This window comes from Platalea leucorodia (genome assembly GCF_965183815.1).
Source record: "Platalea leucorodia genome assembly, chromosome: 8".
In the NCBI taxonomy this organism is placed as follows: domain Eukaryota; kingdom Metazoa; phylum Chordata; class Aves; order Pelecaniformes; family Threskiornithidae; genus Platalea; species Platalea leucorodia.
The window spans coordinates 21,445,658-21,465,886 of NC_138830.1; the positions used below are offsets into that span (position 1 = coordinate 21,445,658).

At 43.7% G+C, this 20,229-nt stretch overlaps 1 protein-coding gene across 1 annotated transcript in view; it reads left to right on the forward strand.

The window, feature by feature from the left end:
* Window positions 1–20,229, forward strand: part of EPHA4 (EPH receptor A4) — a gene marked incomplete at both ends in the record, with an annotated part of 101,248 nt that overhangs the window by 4,544 nt on the left and 76,475 nt on the right. The window contains one exon of the mRNA XM_082319569.1: window positions 1,022–1,685. Coding sequence (XP_082175695.1) covers window positions 1,022–1,685 — 664 coding nt within the window. The remainder of the gene's footprint in view (window positions 1–1,021; window positions 1,686–20,229) is intronic.

A 20,229-nucleotide genomic window follows, 5' to 3' on the forward strand; every position in this document is an offset into this window, starting at 1 on the left:
TGGCATGTATAGTTGTTTCATAATTTTGTTGCCTGATAGTTTGGCACTTATGAAGATGCCTGAACTTGATTTGAGGGGTGTAAGAGTTTTGAAGCATGCTGCTACCCTGATCTCTCAGCACTTACCCTCTCTGCTAACCTTTCTGGGTTTTTGAGAATACGAATTTAGCTATTTCCTGACATTTCCTCTAGGACAAGATGTGTAATATTCCTTCTTTTCCCACCTTCCCACTAAAAAGAAACTTACTTTGGATAGCAAAATTATGGCAATGTTGCTGGGAGACTGATGATGTTTCCTTACCTGTCCTTCCATCTCTAAGTGCCACCCGAGTCAAGGACTCAGTTCTCTGTAGACAGCTATTTCTGCCCAGCTCCCAAGTAAAGACTGCTTGCTGAGTGTGACTGGGATAGCAATATCCCAGGAAAGTAGTTGGCAGCTTAGAGAAATAATAAGAGGTGGTTTAAGAGTTTAAAATATGTGGTAGTGATGCCAGAGGTGTGGATGTTACTCTGTGTCTGCCCTGTGCTTTTTGTGCATGTAAGTCATGCGACCTCACTGTTTGATATTCCCACATACAAAGGGGGGGTCCATGCGTTTCCCGCCTTGTCTGCTACAGGGGAAACACCATAGCATCAGTTATGTGCTATGAGTTTGTAAAGTGCCGTGTGTAGCCCTGGTCTAGGCAGGGTCCTGTGGGCTGAACGGTAGTGCAAATACACATAGTCAGTCGATAGAGTATTCTTGGGTTGGTTCAGAGGGCCTTTAGAACACATGCTTGCTCCTTGAGGTGTTACTTGATCTGGAGCTTGTTTCTCCTGAACAGATTCTTCTTTTAATGTCCAAGTAGTTGAGGTCCTGGCTATGGCTTGGTCTGCTGGGGTGGGTTTTTTTGGTTTGTTTTCCTGTAATGGAAAAAATGCAATCTCCACAATAGTTGTAGAAGTGCAGATTACGTTTGCTGTGAAGCTCTGTAGTTCCTTTTAATGCTGATGCGTTTTTCTTCCCCTTTCCCTATTCGCAGTGGGAGGAAGTAAGCATTATGGATGAGAAGAACACTCCGATCCGCACCTATCAAGTCTGCAATGTGATGGAGCCCAGTCAGAATAACTGGTTACGAACTGATTGGATTCCCCGTGAGGGGGCTCAAAGGGTATATATTGAAATCAAGTTCACGCTAAGAGACTGCAACAGCCTGCCAGGTGTCATGGGAACTTGCAAAGAGACTTTCAACCTTTATTACTATGAATCAAACAATGATAAGGAGCGTTTTATTCGAGAGAGCCAGTTTGCCAAGATTGACACCATTGCTGCTGATGAGAGCTTCACCCAGGTGGACATTGGCGACAGGATCATGAAGCTGAATACAGAGATACGGGATGTGGGACCGCTCAGCAAGAAAGGGTTTTACTTGGCTTTCCAGGACGTCGGTGCCTGCATTGCTTTGGTGTCTGTTCGTGTCTTCTATAAGAAGTGCCCATTGACAGTTCGAAACCTGGCACAGTTTCCAGACACCATTACCGGGGCTGATACATCCTCTCTGGTGGAGGTTCGCGGCTCCTGCGTCAACAACTCGGAAGAGAAGGATGTGCCAAAAATGTACTGTGGGGCAGATGGCGAATGGCTGGTGCCCATTGGCAACTGTCTGTGCAATGCTGGCTATGAAGAACGTAATGGTGAATGCCAAGGTAGGATGAGCCATATTGTACTCTTCATTAGGACTTAGTTGAATGCATAATTGAATCGGAGATGAGAGTAAATGGAGTAAAGCCAGTAATTAGCAGCCCCTGTGGGATGCAGTGGGACAGAGGGTTTTAATGAAGAAGTCCGATAGCTCCAGGTGGCAAGGCTAAGAATTATATAATGCAAAACAAATGATACTGCCATAATAGGCAGAAGGCGAAACACATTTTCTAGCAGGCGCCTAAATTTGAATTGGCTCACAATAGTCACCAAAATGTGAATGACTGCAAAACAGTGCAGTTGAGCTACCGTTGCTTAAAGAGACACAGCTTTCGAGTTTTATCTGGAGTGAACTTTGTTAAGCACAGGAAATTCTGGCAAAATCTCCTCTGGATAATGCAGTGGGGTAAGAACCAGTCAGGGAGGTGGGGAACAGGAGTTTTAGCTGGATTACTTTCCCCCTTTGGGAAGGGGAAGTCTTTGGTGTTTTACTTGTTGCAAATTTTTAGCACTAAATAACCCTTTGATATTTGACACTGCTGCCTTTGTTAAATATTTTCATTTCTCAGAGGGTCTCTATTGTCAGCTTAATAATAGAGGTGCTAGGATACTCTTAGAAATGCTAGAAGTCTCCACCCCACCCTCCCACACACACCATCCTGTGTGCCGCAGAATTAGGGATTAAAGTTTGTATAAAAGACAGATTATCCTAAAAAGAAAAAAACCTCAAAACCTATGTTCTCCTCACCTCCCCTTCCTGGAAAAAGAAGTTGTAAAAGGTTGGGGAAGGAGAGGAGGGAGTTTATAAATAAAATATCTTTAGCCTCAGCTTCTAAACTCTTGCTCCTGTAAACATAAATTAAGATCAAACTCAAATGGATTCTTGCACAGGTCAGTGGGCTTAATTTTGCTGGGTGCTGAATTGAAGGTGCTCAAATTTGGACCCATGTTTTTGGAAAAGGTTCTTTGGAGCCAGATGACTTTGCTTCATATCTTCTGGGTGTGTTTTTCACTAGATCTTTTTTTTTTTTTTCTCATCTTGAGACCGAGAACAAGATAGCAGAGCAACTAACTGACTGCTTTTCTGCTAGGCTCCTAAGAGAACAGTGTATTTTGAATGTCCTACTTGATTTCTTTTAAATGATAATTTACAGTCAATATGAAGTTCATTATTATGCATTGAAATTATACTTAGCGTTTCTTTCCTGCCAGAGCTTAAACTTTGGCCTTCATTTCTAGTGGTTTTGCTATATGGAAAAAGCCTAAGTGTGCCATATCGGCAACAAAATTACCAGGGGCTGTAGAGGGAACTGAAAGATGAGCAGCATGATGACAGGGCATCCCATCTGAGGTAAATTAGTCTGTTTGGTTTTTTTTTTTTTTTAATCCTGTGAGATGGAAACTTGAAAACCTGTGTATTGTTAAACATGCGAACCTGTGGCTTGTGGTACTGACTGGGTGCTGCTGGGGAGAGCCGCGTGTGGCTGGGGAGATGCTGTTACTTTCTAGTAACTCTAGCGCCTGGGCAAAGCTTCGTGACACCTTTACAGCGTGGGTCGTGAGAGGAGGAAGTGAATGGGGGGAAAAAGCATCTTGGTTTATTGCACAGAGATTATTCCGCCTTCTCCTAAAGGCCTGTTAGGTCAGTACCGGGTCACTCTTGATGGACACAGATCTACCATTTTGCAGTGTCAGTGGCCCAGACATGATAAGCTAATTGCCTAACAAATCCTGTGTTGTTCAAGGGAAATCTCTTGAGGTTTTCTGGTGGGCAGTGGTGATAGTGGGATGCTTTTTTTTTATTTATTTTTGTGGTGTTGGACTAGACCTTGGGGATGAATATCAGCTTACCTACCGTCTCTCAGCTGCACCTGGGGAAGCTTGGGCTCAGGAGACCCAATTCTCTGTTTCCCAAGTAAAAGGAAGGTCAGGGGATGCCATGTTTACAAAGGAGATAGAAATGTTCTGTCTCTTGGGCTCTCCAAAGTGAAGTTGGCTTGTACTTGTCATTTTGAGAGGATTCGAGCCAGCATGTAATTTGAAAGCGCTAAACCCATTTCATCAGCGGTTATTTGTGGTTTCCTTTCCTCACATTTGCCATTCTCCAGCCAGAAGAGTTTACCAGGAAGCTCCTCTTCATGAATTCATGAAGTTTACCAGAACGAGGCAGCTTGCTCTCTGGTCTCCAGCGGGACCATTAAAGCAGTTTGGACTTTTGACATTGCTGAATGAGGCTTCCCCTTTTCTTACCCGCTTAACTTCATAGTTCAGCAAATGTTCTGCTCTGGCAGGTTTTTGGAGGGGAAGAGGAGGATGAAGTGAGGAGGATTCCTGTGGTTTTGGTACAAAGGATTGGGGGCAGGGGGAGAGACTTGGAGTTTGGGAAAGGCTGTAAAAGGGTGCCGCGCTGGGGCTGGAGCTGGTGAGCAGGTTCCACCTCAGTTGTTTTTCAATAGGTTGACTGTGGCAGGACAAATACAAGGGAGGGTCAGAGGTTGTCAGTTTCCTCATCCATCTTCCCCTGTGATCCTAGGGTCAGAGTTAGGATTGATTAAGATCTTAAATGTTTGACAAAAGCTCGGTGGGCAGAAATAGTTTAGGCCAGTGGATCGGGGCTTTGCACTTGTTGGGAGATCCATGGGAGATGTCGGAGCTCCCTGTCCTCTCCTGGGACCGGCCCCCTGCCACACAGTGCTGGGAGGGACCAGCTGGCGCTTGGGTTGCCCTAGAAGCTGCTTCAGGTTCACTCAACCTTCTGATTTTTAAATAATAGATTTTCCTTGAGCTGCTTTTGCTTAATTTCTTATGTGTGTGTGTGGGAAGCGTAATGGGAAGCCACTTCACATCTAAAGTGGTTCCTGTAGTGGGAGTTAATGACTCTCTGACCTTGAACAGGATTTTTAAAAAATCGTGTCAGTGGTATGGAGGTGTTTGAATATGATGACAAAAAAACTGTCCTTCCTCTGACTCCTATTTTTTTTCCAGATGACTTTACTGATAATTGTCTTACTGAATGTGTGTGTGTGTGTGCATGCAAAAACCTAGGCCAGAAAGGGAAAGGAGCCAAGTATTTAATCTGTATTTATTTGGGTAGCTTCACAGGTGTGTCAGAGGAGTAGTTCTGCAAAATTGATCCTGATCAGTAGAAATATTAGGTGAGCAATGATTCTCTTCTTACAGGTGAATTTTTGTAGCTGTGAACTTGATGCTAAAAAAACCCCAAACAAACAAAACCAACCCAACCCAAACCAACTTGCTGTTGATTTTTTTTATTATTATTATTTATTCTCCCCCAAACTTTTTGCATTAATGGCTATCAATTTAGGTGAGCATAAATGTGGAATATTGTTGATGGAACATGAGACTATCCTAACTAATGGTGCATCTCAAGGCTAAGGTAATCAGTGCTTTAGGGCAAAGTTGAGACATAAAGTAATTTTAAACTTCGCTTGTATGCATCATTGTTATGTAAATTGTTTTGTTACACATTAATATAATGTGGTTTGGATTTAGTTACGATTGCCTTATGATAAAATGCATATCTTTTTAACTCAAAGGAGGAGGGGGGGAAAACAAGCAGGAAGGGAGGAAAGACAGATTAAAGAAGCAATAGACTGTAGCCATCTGTGATGATTTTGATGCTGTGAAATTACAAATCTCAATTTTAGACCTGCCACTTAGTATAAATATGTGAGACAGTTGAGATTTTTTACTGTGATATTGTAAAGGTTATGAGAGCCAACAGCTTTGTCTTCATCTACACTTGCTTTTTTGAGTTGTGAATTGGCCAATTGGCAGAAAATCCAGTGTCATTTAAAATATGGCTTAGTCCTGGTTTCATATCGCTGCTGTTTTTAGAATTTTCCTTCGAACTTTGATAAGAGCATCCCTAAGAAGTAATAATTTGAATGATAAGATACTTTTTATCTCAGAGGCTTTGAAGAGTGGCTGTGATCATTTGAGAGCAGCAGTTCAGTTTACATCAGAAGAGTACAGTCTAATTATATTTTTTTCTGTGATAAGGTTTTTTTTTTGATGGTGGGTTTTGTAGGGGCGGGAAAGTGAAGTAATTTGTGTGTACTTCCCCATTTTTGTCATAGACAACTTTTTTTGTCAGAATAACACTGATGAACAGTCTGGCTGCACAAAAGGGTAATCAGAAAGGTGACTAAGACTGTGCAATTTGAGATTTCAAAAGGATTTTTTTTTTCAGGTTGATTATTTTTGGCAGGGGGAAAAAAAATTCACAGACTCAACATGTTACGTTTTAAAAGGAGCTGAGAAGACGGAAGCTACCAGGAGGGGCATGGGAGCGATACTGAAACACAGTCTGTCTGAGCCAAATTTAGTTGGTTCTCTTCTCTGCTAAAGGAGTGATTTGGTTATGTTATGTTCTTGTGTAGCTCAATTGATCTTCCAAGGGTTACTCCCTCTGTGATTTTTGTACCACCTGGTGCATTTCATAATCTCCATTTAAACATCATTGCAGGCTCCATAATGCTTTCTTCCTCCCTGGCCCCCTCAAAAGTCAAGCTGCAGTTGTCAAGCAATTGTCCCTTCATGTATCCCTTGAAGAAAGGCTGGAATTGCTTCCTTCTGAATTCCCGACAAAATTTCTGCTGGTACACAGCAATCTCTCGTCCTTATTCTGTGTGTTACTAGTAAAAGGCATGGTCCTCGGAATCAAAGCCGGTGGTATGAATTTCATGGCAGGTCTGTGTAGTCTTTTGTAGGACATATAGACCATCTTCTGTTTCTTTGTTTTCTTTTTTTTTTTTAAATTATTTTTTAAATTAAAAAAAAATTAAAAGAACTTAAAAAATGTAAAGATTTATTAAAAAAAATAAAAGGGCAACCCAAAACTTTCCAGACAACTCACCTTGTGTGTGGTGACTTCAGTATTTATATCTTGGCTGGGTAAGTGTTATTATCTGTCTAATAGCATGCTCCACTGAGCTTGGTCTTTATTGCGCTTGTGAGAAGTGATTAAAGAAATGCTCAGCAGTACACTTCAGTCTTTTGAGACTGCATCAAAAAGCCCCCCGAACTTGTGAGATAAATATCTTATCTGGTTTCGTTCCATTATGCCACATCCTTTTGATATGTTTCAGGGAGCAGGTGAGGTCACACAGTTTTGTGAGTCAGAGACAATTAACACTCCCATGACTAAATGGCCATTTTATGAATATTCAGAGCCTGCTTCACCTCCCTGGGAAGCAAACATGTTGGTTGCCTTCTCTTTCCTCCTGCTGGAGACTAAGGAAGCTCTCCCTGTGAATGGGGATTGGCAGCTGTCGGCAGCTTTGCCTTTTGCATGCAGCAAATTCCTCATTTACATCTTTTGTATACACCCTCATGCAAAGTAGCACACCCATTTCCCCATTTCACAAAGGAGATAAGAGCTTCCTTTGGAAACACCAGCCAAAATCTCCTTCTGTTTATGCAGAGCTCAAAGATTTGGATTTTATGCAAATGGATTCTGTTCTGATTTTTTTTGATCTCTTTGTTCAAGAGATAGTGTAATATTTGCCCAGTGTGCTCCTTGTGGCTCGAGGTCTCCTCTTGACTATGACTGATTGTCACTCTTGCCTCAATCTCTGCAGCCTGCTTGCTCGCTTCAAGCTGGCGTGTGGGAAAGTGCTATGCTCTGAAACCCTAGCCTTGTTGGAGACGATGGCTGGAGGTGCAGGGAGCACCATTTCTCATGGCTGGTCGGGCTGCAGGCCCTTCGGTGTCATCTCCTCTAGATGTTCACCAGTGACCATGAAGCCCTTCTGTAGCTACATCCTCAAGTGGGGGGATGACCAGCTTCAGGAGGTGGGATCCCCCTTGCACTCTAAGTGTGTGCACACGCATGTGCATGAAAAAGCGTTACACTTTATGACATTTTCTGTATGTTGAGTCAAGGACCTGCTCAACCCTGGCGTAGTGCCCTTCCCTTTGCTGGCCTGGCTGCAGAAGTGGGTTTGGCCCACGGTTATAGTTTGGTGCAAAGAGGAAAAGAGGCTAGTAGCACTTGAGTAAGCATGCACAAATGCACTGCTGTCTTTATTTATCAAAAGAAAATAATCTGTGAGAAAAGTTCTGCTTTCTTAAGCCTCATGATTACACAAGAACCCATATTTTGTTTTATTTTTGGTTTTAGTGGCTTTCTTTTCTTTTTAACTTTTCTTTATTTCAACTTTACTTAAAATTGCCTTTGGCTTGAAATAAAGCTGAGGCTCATTAAATGCTCCCAAAACACAGGCTTGTTCAGAACGGATTTGTTGAAAGGTTTATTGATATAAGTTAGAACACATGCTGCATGAATGTACTGTATTTCTTTAAAGTACTGTTTTTCATTTTGTGTCTTTATAAATCAGTGGTATGAAATTGGGACCCTGATCATGTTGGGGCTACATCCTATAAGAAACCAGAAGGAAAAACAAGGTTGTGGGGGGTTTTCGTTTTTGTTGGATGTCCAATTAGTGTTTAACTTGAAGGTAATTTCACAGGGGTAGTAAACCGCACAGTGTGAAACCTGGTGGCGTAATTAAATGGAGGAAAGGCTCTTTAAAACAACAAAGGAACGTGCAAAAACTTTGCTTTTGTCCTAATAGTCACCGAGAAGGGGAGGTCATGCTGTTTAAAGTACAATATGGATGGGCTGTTAAAGTTTTGGGGGGGAAGCTGTACTGTACAGTTGGTATTTGCTTTGGCTCATTCAGTCATGGATGCCTAGAGAAAACTCAGTTTGCTGGTCTACTTTTTTTTTTCTTTTTCTTAGATGCTTAAATCTCACTAAAGGAATCTGTAAAAAGTAAGTTCACCTATACAAACCCACTGAAAAAGTGTGCTCGGAAACAGGCCTTGTATCTGCGGGGGGCCTGGCGCAGCGCCGCACAGGCCGCGGGGAGGCTGCGGTGTCGGCAGGCTGGGCAGAGGTGGGGCTCCCGGGCAGCAGCAGCAGCAGCAGGAGGGATGCAGGGATGCTCTTGTGCTGCGGTGGCTGGAGGACGGCGGGAGGAAGACTGGGTAACTTTCCCAGAGGCACGCAGGGTGTCTGTGACTGAGATGAGACCAGAGGGCAGACTCAATCTAGTGTCCTAGCTGCAAGGTAGCTTCTCCCCTCTCCACGCTCGTCAAAAGGCATCGGTCACCTTTCTCTAATGATTTACCCATCTTGCACGCTGGAAGTCCTTAAAACATCATTTGAACTAAGGCAATCGATAACTATTGCTTCTGCTTGTATATGTGAATACTTTGTACAGCCACAGCACAAAGCTGCAGTACAGTGTCTTAATTACCCAGATAATCCTGTTTGCTTGTATTTTTAAACTATGGAGCGCTGGGTAATTATTCAATTCTTAATAGAAGGCAAATGGCAATGTAAACAATAATTAGGATGTTAGACTAATGCGCTTCAAAGCAAATTGGATTTTTTCATACCGTTCAGCATGAAGTCCCATAAAGCTAACAATTTAGTGGCAAGGAAACAAGTTCCATTTTGTTCATATTTTCTGGTGTTATCTCTTCATGCCTTGTTTCTGTGAATAAGTTTGCTCTGATGATACTGCCTGCTCCAGAGCCAACATCAGGTTGACAACCAGCTCTGCGCCGTTTGCCTGCGCTCTCCCACGGCTTCCGATGGGCTTTTTGACCCTGGTGGCCAGGGGTCAGAGGCCAGCGGCATCCCAAATTCCCTCTGAGCGCGGAGGGGGGCGGCTGGCGCTGCAGGTGCGGGGCTGGGCTGGGTGGGTAGCGGTTGCCCTGGGCCGGGGACCGGAGGAGCAGGCTGGGCTCAGTGGCTGAGGCTCTTCCTTCACCTGGGTTCAGCTCTTCTTGCTTGCTGACCAAGGCTGGCTTTAGCCTTGGAAATAGAGACATACTTGAAGGGAAATTCAAGTTTTCACCTCTTTCATCTTTGAAAGCAGAGTAATATGCTATGGGTCAGAGCTACAACTCATTATCTTCCTTAGCTTGGAGAGCACTCCTGGTTTTCACAGCTCGTCTCCGGTTTTACTAGAAGCATGATGTGAGCCACAAACACGGATGCAAAACACTCAATTGATTTCTATTCTGTCTGCAGATCTTCTGTATGTAACGTATTTCAGTTAGACCATTAATTAAATCCTGTCATTGTATCCATTCCTCACATTGTATTTAGCCAGTGATCGAAGACTGTGTGTTGGTAGCAAAGGCGTTAGTCAATAACGCTGTTGCTTTTTCAAAATAGTTTAATATCACATTGAGGGTTCTGTCTGGCCTTGGCCGTGCGTTCTCAGCTGTCTGAAGGGAGTGAACAATCAGCTTTATTTTCCCCATTGTCAATGCTAAGAAAGGCCAAAATGATGCTGAATTACAGAAATTTAATTTTAACTACGTCGTAGTTTTCTTCTAAGAAGCGTGTGGGGGGGAAATCAGTGGAACACTTACAAGAGGTTATGGCTGAATTTTTTTTGATACTAATACAGGCTATCTTTATATTAAAGTGTGCACTTAAAGGGTGTGGATTTTCTTATTTTAAATCTCAGAGGCTTCTCGCCAGGCCGCATTTTAATAGCATTAATTAACAAGTCTGTCTTTCCATACATCAAACATCTCTGTCTGGGGAGCTGAAGAATACCGACCAGCGCTTCTGTGAACTTGGTGCTTCAGTTCATTTGTTTTCAGTTTTAAGTGTTTTCTGCAGTTGAAAAAGACATCGCTGCTTTGAAAACAGTTTCCTTTTGAAGTGTCCAGCCTGGCAATGACTGCAGCAGCCACTGGGCAAATTAGCATGTTAAAAGAACCAGATCAATACCTTCCCCTCGCCTGCTCTTCTTCGGGCCTGGGGCAGGGTCCGGGCAACCCTTGCTTGGGTCTGGCCAGCTGCACCCGTGTGTTTCAGGGGAGCCATCAATAGCGGCGCGGGTTGCACCAAGGTGAGACGGCTTGATCCAGTGCCCAGACTCTTTCAAGGATGGCCATTTGAAAATGGATTCAGGCGAGCTGACAGCTTTGGGAAGACCAGGCAGCTCGTGTAATTATGGAGAGGATTAGAAGGAAAGTGTAGGGAGAAATAGGAGATCAATTGTAGGGCACAGGTTGCCTGAACTCCTCTTCAGATGCTGGAGTATTCAGTTTTGTTGTACTTAGCTGCTGTGTGTAAAAGATTTCTTTGGGCTTTTTCAAGAGACAAGTAAACACAAATTAAAAAGAGGGTGTGTGGGTAGTCCCTACTGTTTCACAGAAATGCTTGGGGGCAGTGGCTGCTGGATAAGTATAGCAGGAGAAGCTTGGCTACAACTGTGTTTGCCGACAAACTGAAGAAGATGGTTCTGGTTTCCCCAGTGTGTGGTCTGCAGCCCCAGCCTGTGTGCCTTCAAACCTGCAGCGGCACCCTCCAGGAGCTGCAGGTGGGATGCTCTCCCCTGCCCTTGGCTTTCTAGTTGCCAAACGCCTGTGCTTTGACGAAGGCTCCCATGGGGCCTTTTGGCAGTGCTCAAAGTCTGTGCCCTAGTGGGAGAGACAGCCCCTCCACCCCTTCATGGGACTGTGGGGTGAGCACTGGAGGTTCCTCCTGTGTCCATCAATGTTAAAACAATGAACAAATGATTGCAATAGTCAAAATTGTACTGGAGCCATTCTGAAATACAGGCTACTTCTTGAGAGGCTTCCTCTGGTCTTGCACACCAGAGATGCTAGAAGATAGCTGAATTCTGTTGCTGTTTCTTTTTAGTGGCTTAGGTGTTTGCATCTTGCACATCTGCCAACGTCCCCTTAATCTCTGAAGTACCGTAACACAGTTATTAGGTTGACACGTTTTGTCCACTCATAATTAGTTCTTGGATTTCCTCATTTATTTTTGTGGTGATCAGAAGTGTCCAGGGTAGAGCTAATAAGACAGCTGAAATCAGGACCAGGTCCCTGTACGCGCTCCACCTGCTCATTAATCAAGGACTCTGCAGTTAATGAGAGTACTTTCCAGGTAATATTTAATCCCAGAGTAGCAATAGTTACACTTAATGCAAAAGAACTTTTTTTGCAGTTTGTTGCTGGAGTCGTTCCCATGGCACATTAGAAACTGTCCTCCTGTGCTAATCCCAGACACAGTTCTGTCATGCTGACCCAAATTTGGACTACTTCTGAAAATCCATACAAGATTAAAATACTGGATCCAGTACTTTAGGCTGGACGTGACAATTTAGTGGGTGCTGGGTACGCATGCATACATATAGATGTGGCTGATAATTTGTAATGCTTTGAGGTTCAAAGGCCTGTCTATGTGGGGAGGAAAGTTGAAAGGAATCAACTAAAGTGCTGAAGTCAGTGTGTATAACTTAAGGTGCATTGCTAATCCCCTGTGAGACTATTTCCATCCTTTTTGGCTGAATCTACCCATGTGCAGATCCTTTATCCATTTAGTTGATTCACCTTAAAGTTCTTGGTGGCTCTTTGAAGACATGCACTTGGTACCCAGTTTTAATGTACCCAGAATTAATGTACTTGGTAACCTTGAATTCAACACACCCAATAGCTTGAAAGTGAGCTCAAGGGGTTGTGGGCACTGTGAAAGCACCCATTTATAGCTTTAGGATAGAGAGAGCACTTCAGTGTGTGAGAGAAAGGAGAATAAAATCCACCTACAGTCACTTGCAGTAGAGCGCGGAGTGGCAGCAGAAGGGAAGGGAGCACTGAGCATGGCCACAGCGTTGCCAGGGAGGGCAGCTGGCCGGCTCCAAAAGGGGCCGGAGACCCTGTCTGTTGTGAAAGAGCAGTGCTGGCGCCAGTGGAGGCTGAAGGAGATGCACCGTGGGTCTGATCCAGCACCGCAGGGAACTGTCCTTGTCTTAGCAGGAACAGTGCAGTCCCAAGAGCAGTATGTGACCTTATTAAGTATCGCATCTCCTTCCCGTTAGGCTGCACTGGAACTGTGACTGTGCAGAGCTGGTCCTTTTAGTTCAAGATGAACTGGGATCGGGGTATGTGCGAAAGGAGATCTCCTCTCTGTCCTTTCTGTTCGGTTGGACATTGGTTTGTCCTTCCATGCAATCAGAGGACCCCTGTAGCTCTAACTTGCACTGAGTTTTTAGCAGCTGCCAGCTCACTGTAGGGATACTGGGGAGAAGGAGCTCTGCCCACCATGTTGCTCTGCTTCTTTGAAGGTCACTATTAAGGCCTCTTTCTTGTGGTTGTGCATTTTAGCTAGCTTTCTGCAGGGATCATGGTAATTTGACCTCTCTGCACACCTGTATTAAAGTTTGAGTTAAAAATGCACTGTAGCAGAGCACAGGAGAGACTTTTTTCCATGGGGTTGTTGAGCTCTTTGAGAATGCCAAATGGCTAAGTTAACTCTTGTGCAAACACTGCCTTTTATTTGACTTTGTAGTTTGCCCTTTGAAATACAAACATATTTGTGTCAATCAGCAAGTCTCCCTTCCGGAGTTCTGGTTGACCCTGTGCAAAGAAATGTGACTGTGCAATTATTAAAGGCGAGGCCTTCGTTTTAACAAATGCTGAGTAATTGCTGTTCACTTGTCTCTGCGCCTCTGTCATAAATGACGGTGAACTGCCCTTCAGCCCAGCTAAATAACAAGGAAGATACTTGTTTGGAAGGAATAACTTCAGAAATTTGCAGTATGTCAGAAGTATTGTGTCACAGGGACTTGTGGGTAGGGCAAAGAAAAAAGTTGCCTGTCTCAGCTTAGAGTGCAAGAACCTTATTTGGGCTTTAAAATGCAATTAGGTCAAATAGTATACCTATGTCACTTGGACAGAGTTAGTGGGGTTTGTCAAAGTCTAGCAGAGGACAGAATTTGCCCATTGCCCATTATAAAACAATCTGAAACAAATATGGAAATGTGATGCTCTGGCAACTTACCTAGCACTTTTTATGGTGACAAAGATGAAAGCTGCTCATCTCCCCTGCCATAGCATTGGCAGGTATCAGAAAAAGGCTCTTAATGTCTCCCAGGAGTGTTTCCACAGTCTGGAGACTTGGACCTGGTTGGTGCCACTGCCCTGATTGATTCTGTACAGGGAAGTTGTTAGCTGCGGTGGTGAGGCTATGGATGAGTCGTGCCAAAGAAACAGAAAATCAGACCTCACAATTGTTTTTGGAAAGTAACCCCTGTCCTCTTCCAGATACTTTTTTTTTTTTTTTTTTTTTTTTTTTTAAGTAAAAACCTTCTGAAGATCCAGAAGCCTGGTATAAAATTAATCTTATTAAGCATTACTGATGCTCCATAGAGATACTACCAAGATAGCCCAGTGCTGATTTGACCTGCTGCTTCTTTCTGTATTAGCTTGTAATTCCTATATCTTCATTCAGTCTGTATGTGACTTCTCAAAATAAATTGTTTATTGCCCTGAGCTCAGCATCATGAATCTTGCCAGCAGACCTTCGAAAACAAATAAGTGCACGTGATAAGGGGAAATAAATTTTCTTTAAGTGAGCACTTTCCAATTTGTTCCTCAAGGAGGTTTTTCAGAAAGTAGTGGATTCTGTTTTACCTGTTCACATCAACTAGTGTATTCTGGCCTTATTCCAGAAGGAAATAATTGAAATACTAGGCGGTGTCTTTGTAACTAGTCCAGACCTTGATCGATGGATTCGTAGCCCTCATGCAGGCTTAAGAGACTAAGGCATCCCCTTCTGCCTATGTTAGTACTTACTGTCCAGCTCCCTTTAAGGAGTTCGAAGTTTGGACTTGTTTAGAGTTGAAGATATCTTGAAATGTCTCTCACCTTTCTTCTTTAACCAGAGGTGCATAGAAGTTGGCTGTAAAGATGGAACTGGTAACAGGGCAGGAAGTAATGGGCTTAAATTGCAAAAAGAGAAGGTTAGGCTAGACCAAAGGAAAAAAAAAAAAATTCATCATCACAGAGATCTGTAGTGCCAGTGCAGGTTGCCCAGGGATGTGGGGGAATCTCTGCACTGGAGGATTTTCAGAATAAGTTTGCTAGACATCTAGTAGTATGGTTTAAGTACAGGTTATCCTCCTGTGGGGCGGGGGAATAGACTAGCTAGGGTCATCTCCAGCCTCATCTCTTGTGGTAAATGCTTTTGCACAGTTGCTGTGGGATCACCATCATCTTACAGCTGAAAGATAGCTCTCAAGGTCTGACCTAGAAATAGAAGAGACTTGATTGTGCTGTCTCCTGACCTCTTTCTCCTCAAGAGGTCTCTTGGCTGCTAGAGCTCTTCCCTGCATTTCAGTTTTCCAGTTCACTAACCAGCTAATTTCAGCTAACCAGAACCCTCTTTAGACATCTTGGATACCTCTCTATCAGTTTGTTCCAGTCCCCTGCAGAGCCAGAGTGACAGTGAACAGGCCCTGGCTTTTCCAAAGGATCGTGGCTCTACATATGAGGTTCATAGCTTCATTTTACTGGCCTTAGTGTCCCCTCCTTATCTGAGCCTGTGGTAATGATACGGTATGGCAGGGATGCTGCAGAGCAGCCCCAAGGAGCTCTGCCTGTTACTGGGTCGCCCGGAAAGACAAGCAGAAATGCTGCTTCCGTCTGGGTCCTTCCTCCGCCCCCGTCTGCAGCAGTACTGCTTTCATCGCTCCGAAACAACATGCCGTCTCTAACACTTCAAGAAGCCCAGAGTAGATGTGTGTAGCAGATGCGGTGCTGTGCGCCTTGCTTTGAGTCTGTGCTATGTTTTGGCTTAATTTCACATTCCCTCCCACGCACCTCAGATATTTGGCAAATTTATCTTGGCTTGTTGAAAGATGGCCTCCCTCATGCAGACGGAAACCTTCTCTTTGCATCCAGGTTGGTTTTAATGTGCGGCACATGTGCTCACTTACAGGTTGAATAAACAAGTACCTACTGAGGAGATATTGGCTGCTCAGGTGCAGTCCTATATCTGTTGGGATGTGGAGAAGGGATATTAAAATTGTTTACGAGGTCAGAGCTATAGCGAGCCTTGCACCGCCTTTGAGTTACGATATCATTACCTGAGCTGCGGGAACCAAGAAATAAAACCTTTTGCCATGAAATATGAGGAGCGCTTGTGACTTTGAAGTATAGAGAGGAAGAAAAACGTACACTACGTCCTAGTACGCTTTTTTTGTTCTATTGCAGTGGGTTTGATTTTGCTTACTGGTGACACATATAGAATAGATATGGCATTTGTTAATAATGTTTGTGCTAGAGAAATGCTCCTTTTACTAGTTCATTTCTTTTTGGGTCATGCCAGGAAAAATGTTCCTTTCTAAAAGGAATAAATTATTCAAGCTTATTTAAATAAACTTGCTATTATTTCTCTACCTGGTACCTGCACTGTTGCAAGTCCAGTCACTTGTTCTCTTTTACCACATTGTGCTTCCCATCGTTTATGGGAACGTTTTTTTTTCTGCTCTGGTGTAAAAGGCTTTATTATGTTTAGGCCAAATGAAAAGTTGCACTAAACCATTGATGGAATAGAACAGAGATTGCTAAAGCAGTATTGATTAAGCTGATTATTTTCAAATAGATGAGAGCAGCTAGCAGTTTACTTCTGTTATGAGACCCACTAGCAGTTTTTCAAAGACTGAAAGCACTTGATACCTGTATGCTCTATAGGTAGCGATCTATCCAAACATATTTTGGCAGGTCTTATGTTGTCCTTTATAGGTACTGGTCTCGCAAGTCACTTTTGTGGAGTTAAATTACACTATTACAAAGTTACGTATCTGCAGAGTGAGAAAGAATTTAAAAGCCATCAACAAGAGAGAAGAATGTGGAGGTGTAAAAACTGGAATGAATGTGGGGTATTGGAACAAAAAGATGTGCCGCAGACAGCGGGAGAGGCAGCAAAGACTGTCCCAGGAGAAGCTGAGAGACAACTGCCATGATGAAAAGCAGTAAATCAGTATTTAGCAAAGTTAACTTTTGGTTTCTTCAGAAAGTGGATTTTGTGGTCTTGCTGGTCTACTGTTATGTCAATAACTTGCATCAAAACTTCCTCGAGTCAGAACATCTGTTGCGGCCAATGGAAAGACTCCCCTTGACTTTAATGTGCTTTGGATCAGGCCCAAAATGCAAATAGTTCTTCTCTCATCCTTTGAAGTCTTTAACATTTCATGGGCTCCCTTATGTTATTGGTAATTTGCACCAGAGGTATTTTGCATGCAAATGAAATTTCGGCAGTAACGACAACTGCATTTGTGAATATGCATGTAAGTGCGCACACACAAATATCAGTAAAACAAATTTTACTTTTCAGTATACCAAACTAGACATTTCTTTGTAATAGTCGGTTGTTCACAGTAACTAGAACTGCAATCAAATGTATTGACAAATATGTGTGAAAGACTATATAGAACTGCCCAAGTATGTTTTGGTACGTCCGTATAGAGCCAATTGATTTTTCTTTTTTGTAGCTTGTGCGTGTTAATGCATGTTTTCTATATGAAACTGGTATTTGTCACTAACTTGTTACAGCACTGTAGATGTCATAAATTTAAATACTGTATTTGAACCTGTATTCACTATGGATTTATTTACCAGATCAAAGAGTGACTTCAACCTACGACACTCATTTTGTTTGCTAGTGTAAACTCGTGAGCTCAGTGAAGTGCCAGAGAAGGATTATTCCTTTGAATTATGTGAGTGCCAGCAAATCACAGGGTTTTAGTTTTTAAAAAACTGGAAGTGTATTTTTTAGCTGAGAGATCCTACTGATTTTAGTGTTAACATTTTAAAGTTTCATAACTCATAAAGACTATTGTAGTGCTCTCACGGGAGTCTGAACGTGTTACTCTGCAATACCAGAGCAATAACATATGACAAGTTTACAGTGACCCCGTTTACCTGATATTAGGCCCTCACTCTATCATGTGAGCGGGGTGAAGGTGCTTTGCCCCCTAGTACCTGTCCAGTTAACCCTGTCTGAAAAACACTGAATGCTTATGGGGCAGCATATTGACATCTCAAGTTGTCGCCTGCCCTGACCACCGGGTTGCTCTTCCCCATTTAAAAGACAGTCTTTCTTGCTTATCTGTTTAGTTTCATCCTTTTCTTACCCAGCCATTTCTGCCTGAGCTGTCATTTGCAGGGCAATCCTGCCAAATCCCAGCAGGCTCAGCTGAAGTCGCGTCCCCTGGGGACCTGTGCCGAGGTCCTTCAGCCCTTCCTGCTTCTGCGCTCCCCGGGGCAGCTGGCCCTACCTGTCCTGCTGCACCGCGGCTGCGTCGGCTTTACTTCAAGGGCCCAGCCATCCGGTGACAGGGAGGAGAAAGGGAAAAATAATTTGGGTTTCTAATTGCCCTAAGATATGATCAGGAACACCTTTCCACAGAAAAGTGTCTGCTAAATAGAGTATTGCAGGAAGGACTTGTCAGTGCCGTTGCCTGTTAGGAGATCACCATATATGACTGGAAATGTAAAGTATTAGTCACTCTTTTCGTATCCCAGGCTGTTATTTAAAGCTCTTGCTGGGAACGTCATTGCAACAGAGAGGGAGTAGCAGGAAATAAGGGCTGGGGTCAACAGTGACAGTGCCAAGAGGCGAGAAGGGATGTGTCAGAGGAGCGGAGGTGCCCGTGCCAAAAGCCCGCACCTGCGCCGCGGCGGCGGTGCTCTCCCGCTGGGCGAGTGCCGGGCAAGCAGGGAGCTCGTGGCCCAGCGAGGTGTTGGCGTTGATCGAGTGGGAGCTTCTGTCTGAATTTCTGTGCATCTATTTGTGTGTGTAACAAAGTAGCACATAAATAATCAAAACCTGAAAGTGGTCTTTTGTAGACTGAGATGTGATTGCTCAACTCTTAAAAACATAAGTCACCAAAAATATTTGTCTATTGCCAGTTGAAAGCGTTTAAAGGAAAGAGGTGTCTTTCTGGTTCTCTGCGTTTATTTTGTGGTGATTTAACAAAGTTTCCTTTTGAGAAAGAGGAAAGACAATGTAAGGGTGAATATATGAAGGGAGGTAATGTTGCAAGCGATATTATGTAGCTGCTGGCAGTACTGCTACAAAATAAGCTGGGCAAATTGAAGTACTTAAACTGTTAAGGACAGCAAAGGTGTTTCACTAACACTGGTCCTGGTCTGGAAAATACTGAAGGAAAGGAGTGGGGCTGTGGACCAGGCTTTGCTAAAAAGTGGATTTGGAAGCACTGTAAAAACCTGCCTCTTCCCACGAGGCTGTCCTCAGCCTGAAGCACCCCGAGCCTTGCTGAGTCAACACCTGCCGTCCCAAGAGTAACGAAGGTAGGTTTTATGGTCCTGAGAAGCCAGTGCCAATGAGCACACATCAGAAGAAGCCTGAGGCTGTCTCATTTAATCGTGGAACCGTGGGCTCCTTGAGCACCCTCCGACTTCAGATGGGTACCGCTCTGCTTCCTTCAGCTGCTTGTACTGCAGGGTGGTGTTTGAGCCACGCTCGACTTTCCCTCCTCAGCCTTCCTCCAGGCGTTGCTCCCGGCACAGCCTCAGGGAGGACGTCAGGTGAGTGGGAGGGAAGGGTGCAGTGGCATTCATGCAAATCCTTGGCTGCTTTGAGCTCCTCTGTTCAAACCCGAGCTGTGGAGGTTTCTGATTCATGGGCCGTTCCATTTGCTTAAACATCCTGCTTGCGTTTTCTGAAGGCAGGTGGTGTCCCAAATTACTATGTAGCATGGACTCTTTAATATCATGAGTTTGAAGGCTGACTTTGATATGAGCTACATAAGCAATGAATAATAGCTGCTTCATTCCTGGCAGAGGCTTGGTGACGGATATTGGCAGGGAGTATCTAGTTAATTTTTGAACTCTCTTCCTCCATCCAAAGTTAAAAGCTGATCCCCAACTATCGATGGCATCTGACACATAAACTAGGTTGTTAAATCTTAACCCATCAGATTTTGTGGTTCGGGGGCACTGCTCAAGCCATACCGTGACACCCGAGCATGCTTGAAATTCACCTCGCAAATGTGCTGTTGTGTTCCGAATTCACTGCCTCCCCTCTAGGGAGTCAGCAAGTGACCAGTCAGTGCAGCGAGAGCCGGGGTCTGTCCGAATTAGCATTCCAAAATAAGTGAGAGGTATTGCCCAATTAATATACTCTGCATTATCTAAGACCACGAACAGCCTCTTTTGTGAAGGCTAAAGTTGTCTTTATAAAGAAACGATACAAAGATGTCTTTAAATATGCATGGAATGCATATTGATTATTTTAAACACTAAAAAAGCCTTGCTTGTTATCTGGGAAACCAAGGACAGTTGTTGTATTGTACTGAGTCTTACAACATCTTTGAAACTTTTCAGCTGGGTACAAGTCTAGAATGAGAATGATCTTCTAAGTCTGAATCACATACAAGTTGTAAGCAGTATTACAATTGCCAATGCAGAAGGGGGGATGGAGAGGGGGAGGGCTATCCTTCCATAATGAGACAGGTTTAAAATGCAGAAATTGGGAGTTTACATGCTGTTCTTTCCCCTCTGCAATTTGGGGGATGGTGGTGCGTTGGTTGGTTGCTTTAAACCCACTGGAGAATATTTAGGCCATCATTCCAGGCTTTTTTTCACTGCCAGGAAGGATGTGGTTTGACTCTAAGATGAGAGTGACAGTGCCCACTGAATTGTCTTTAGAGAGTCAGATTTTGATAAAACAACAGATACTGC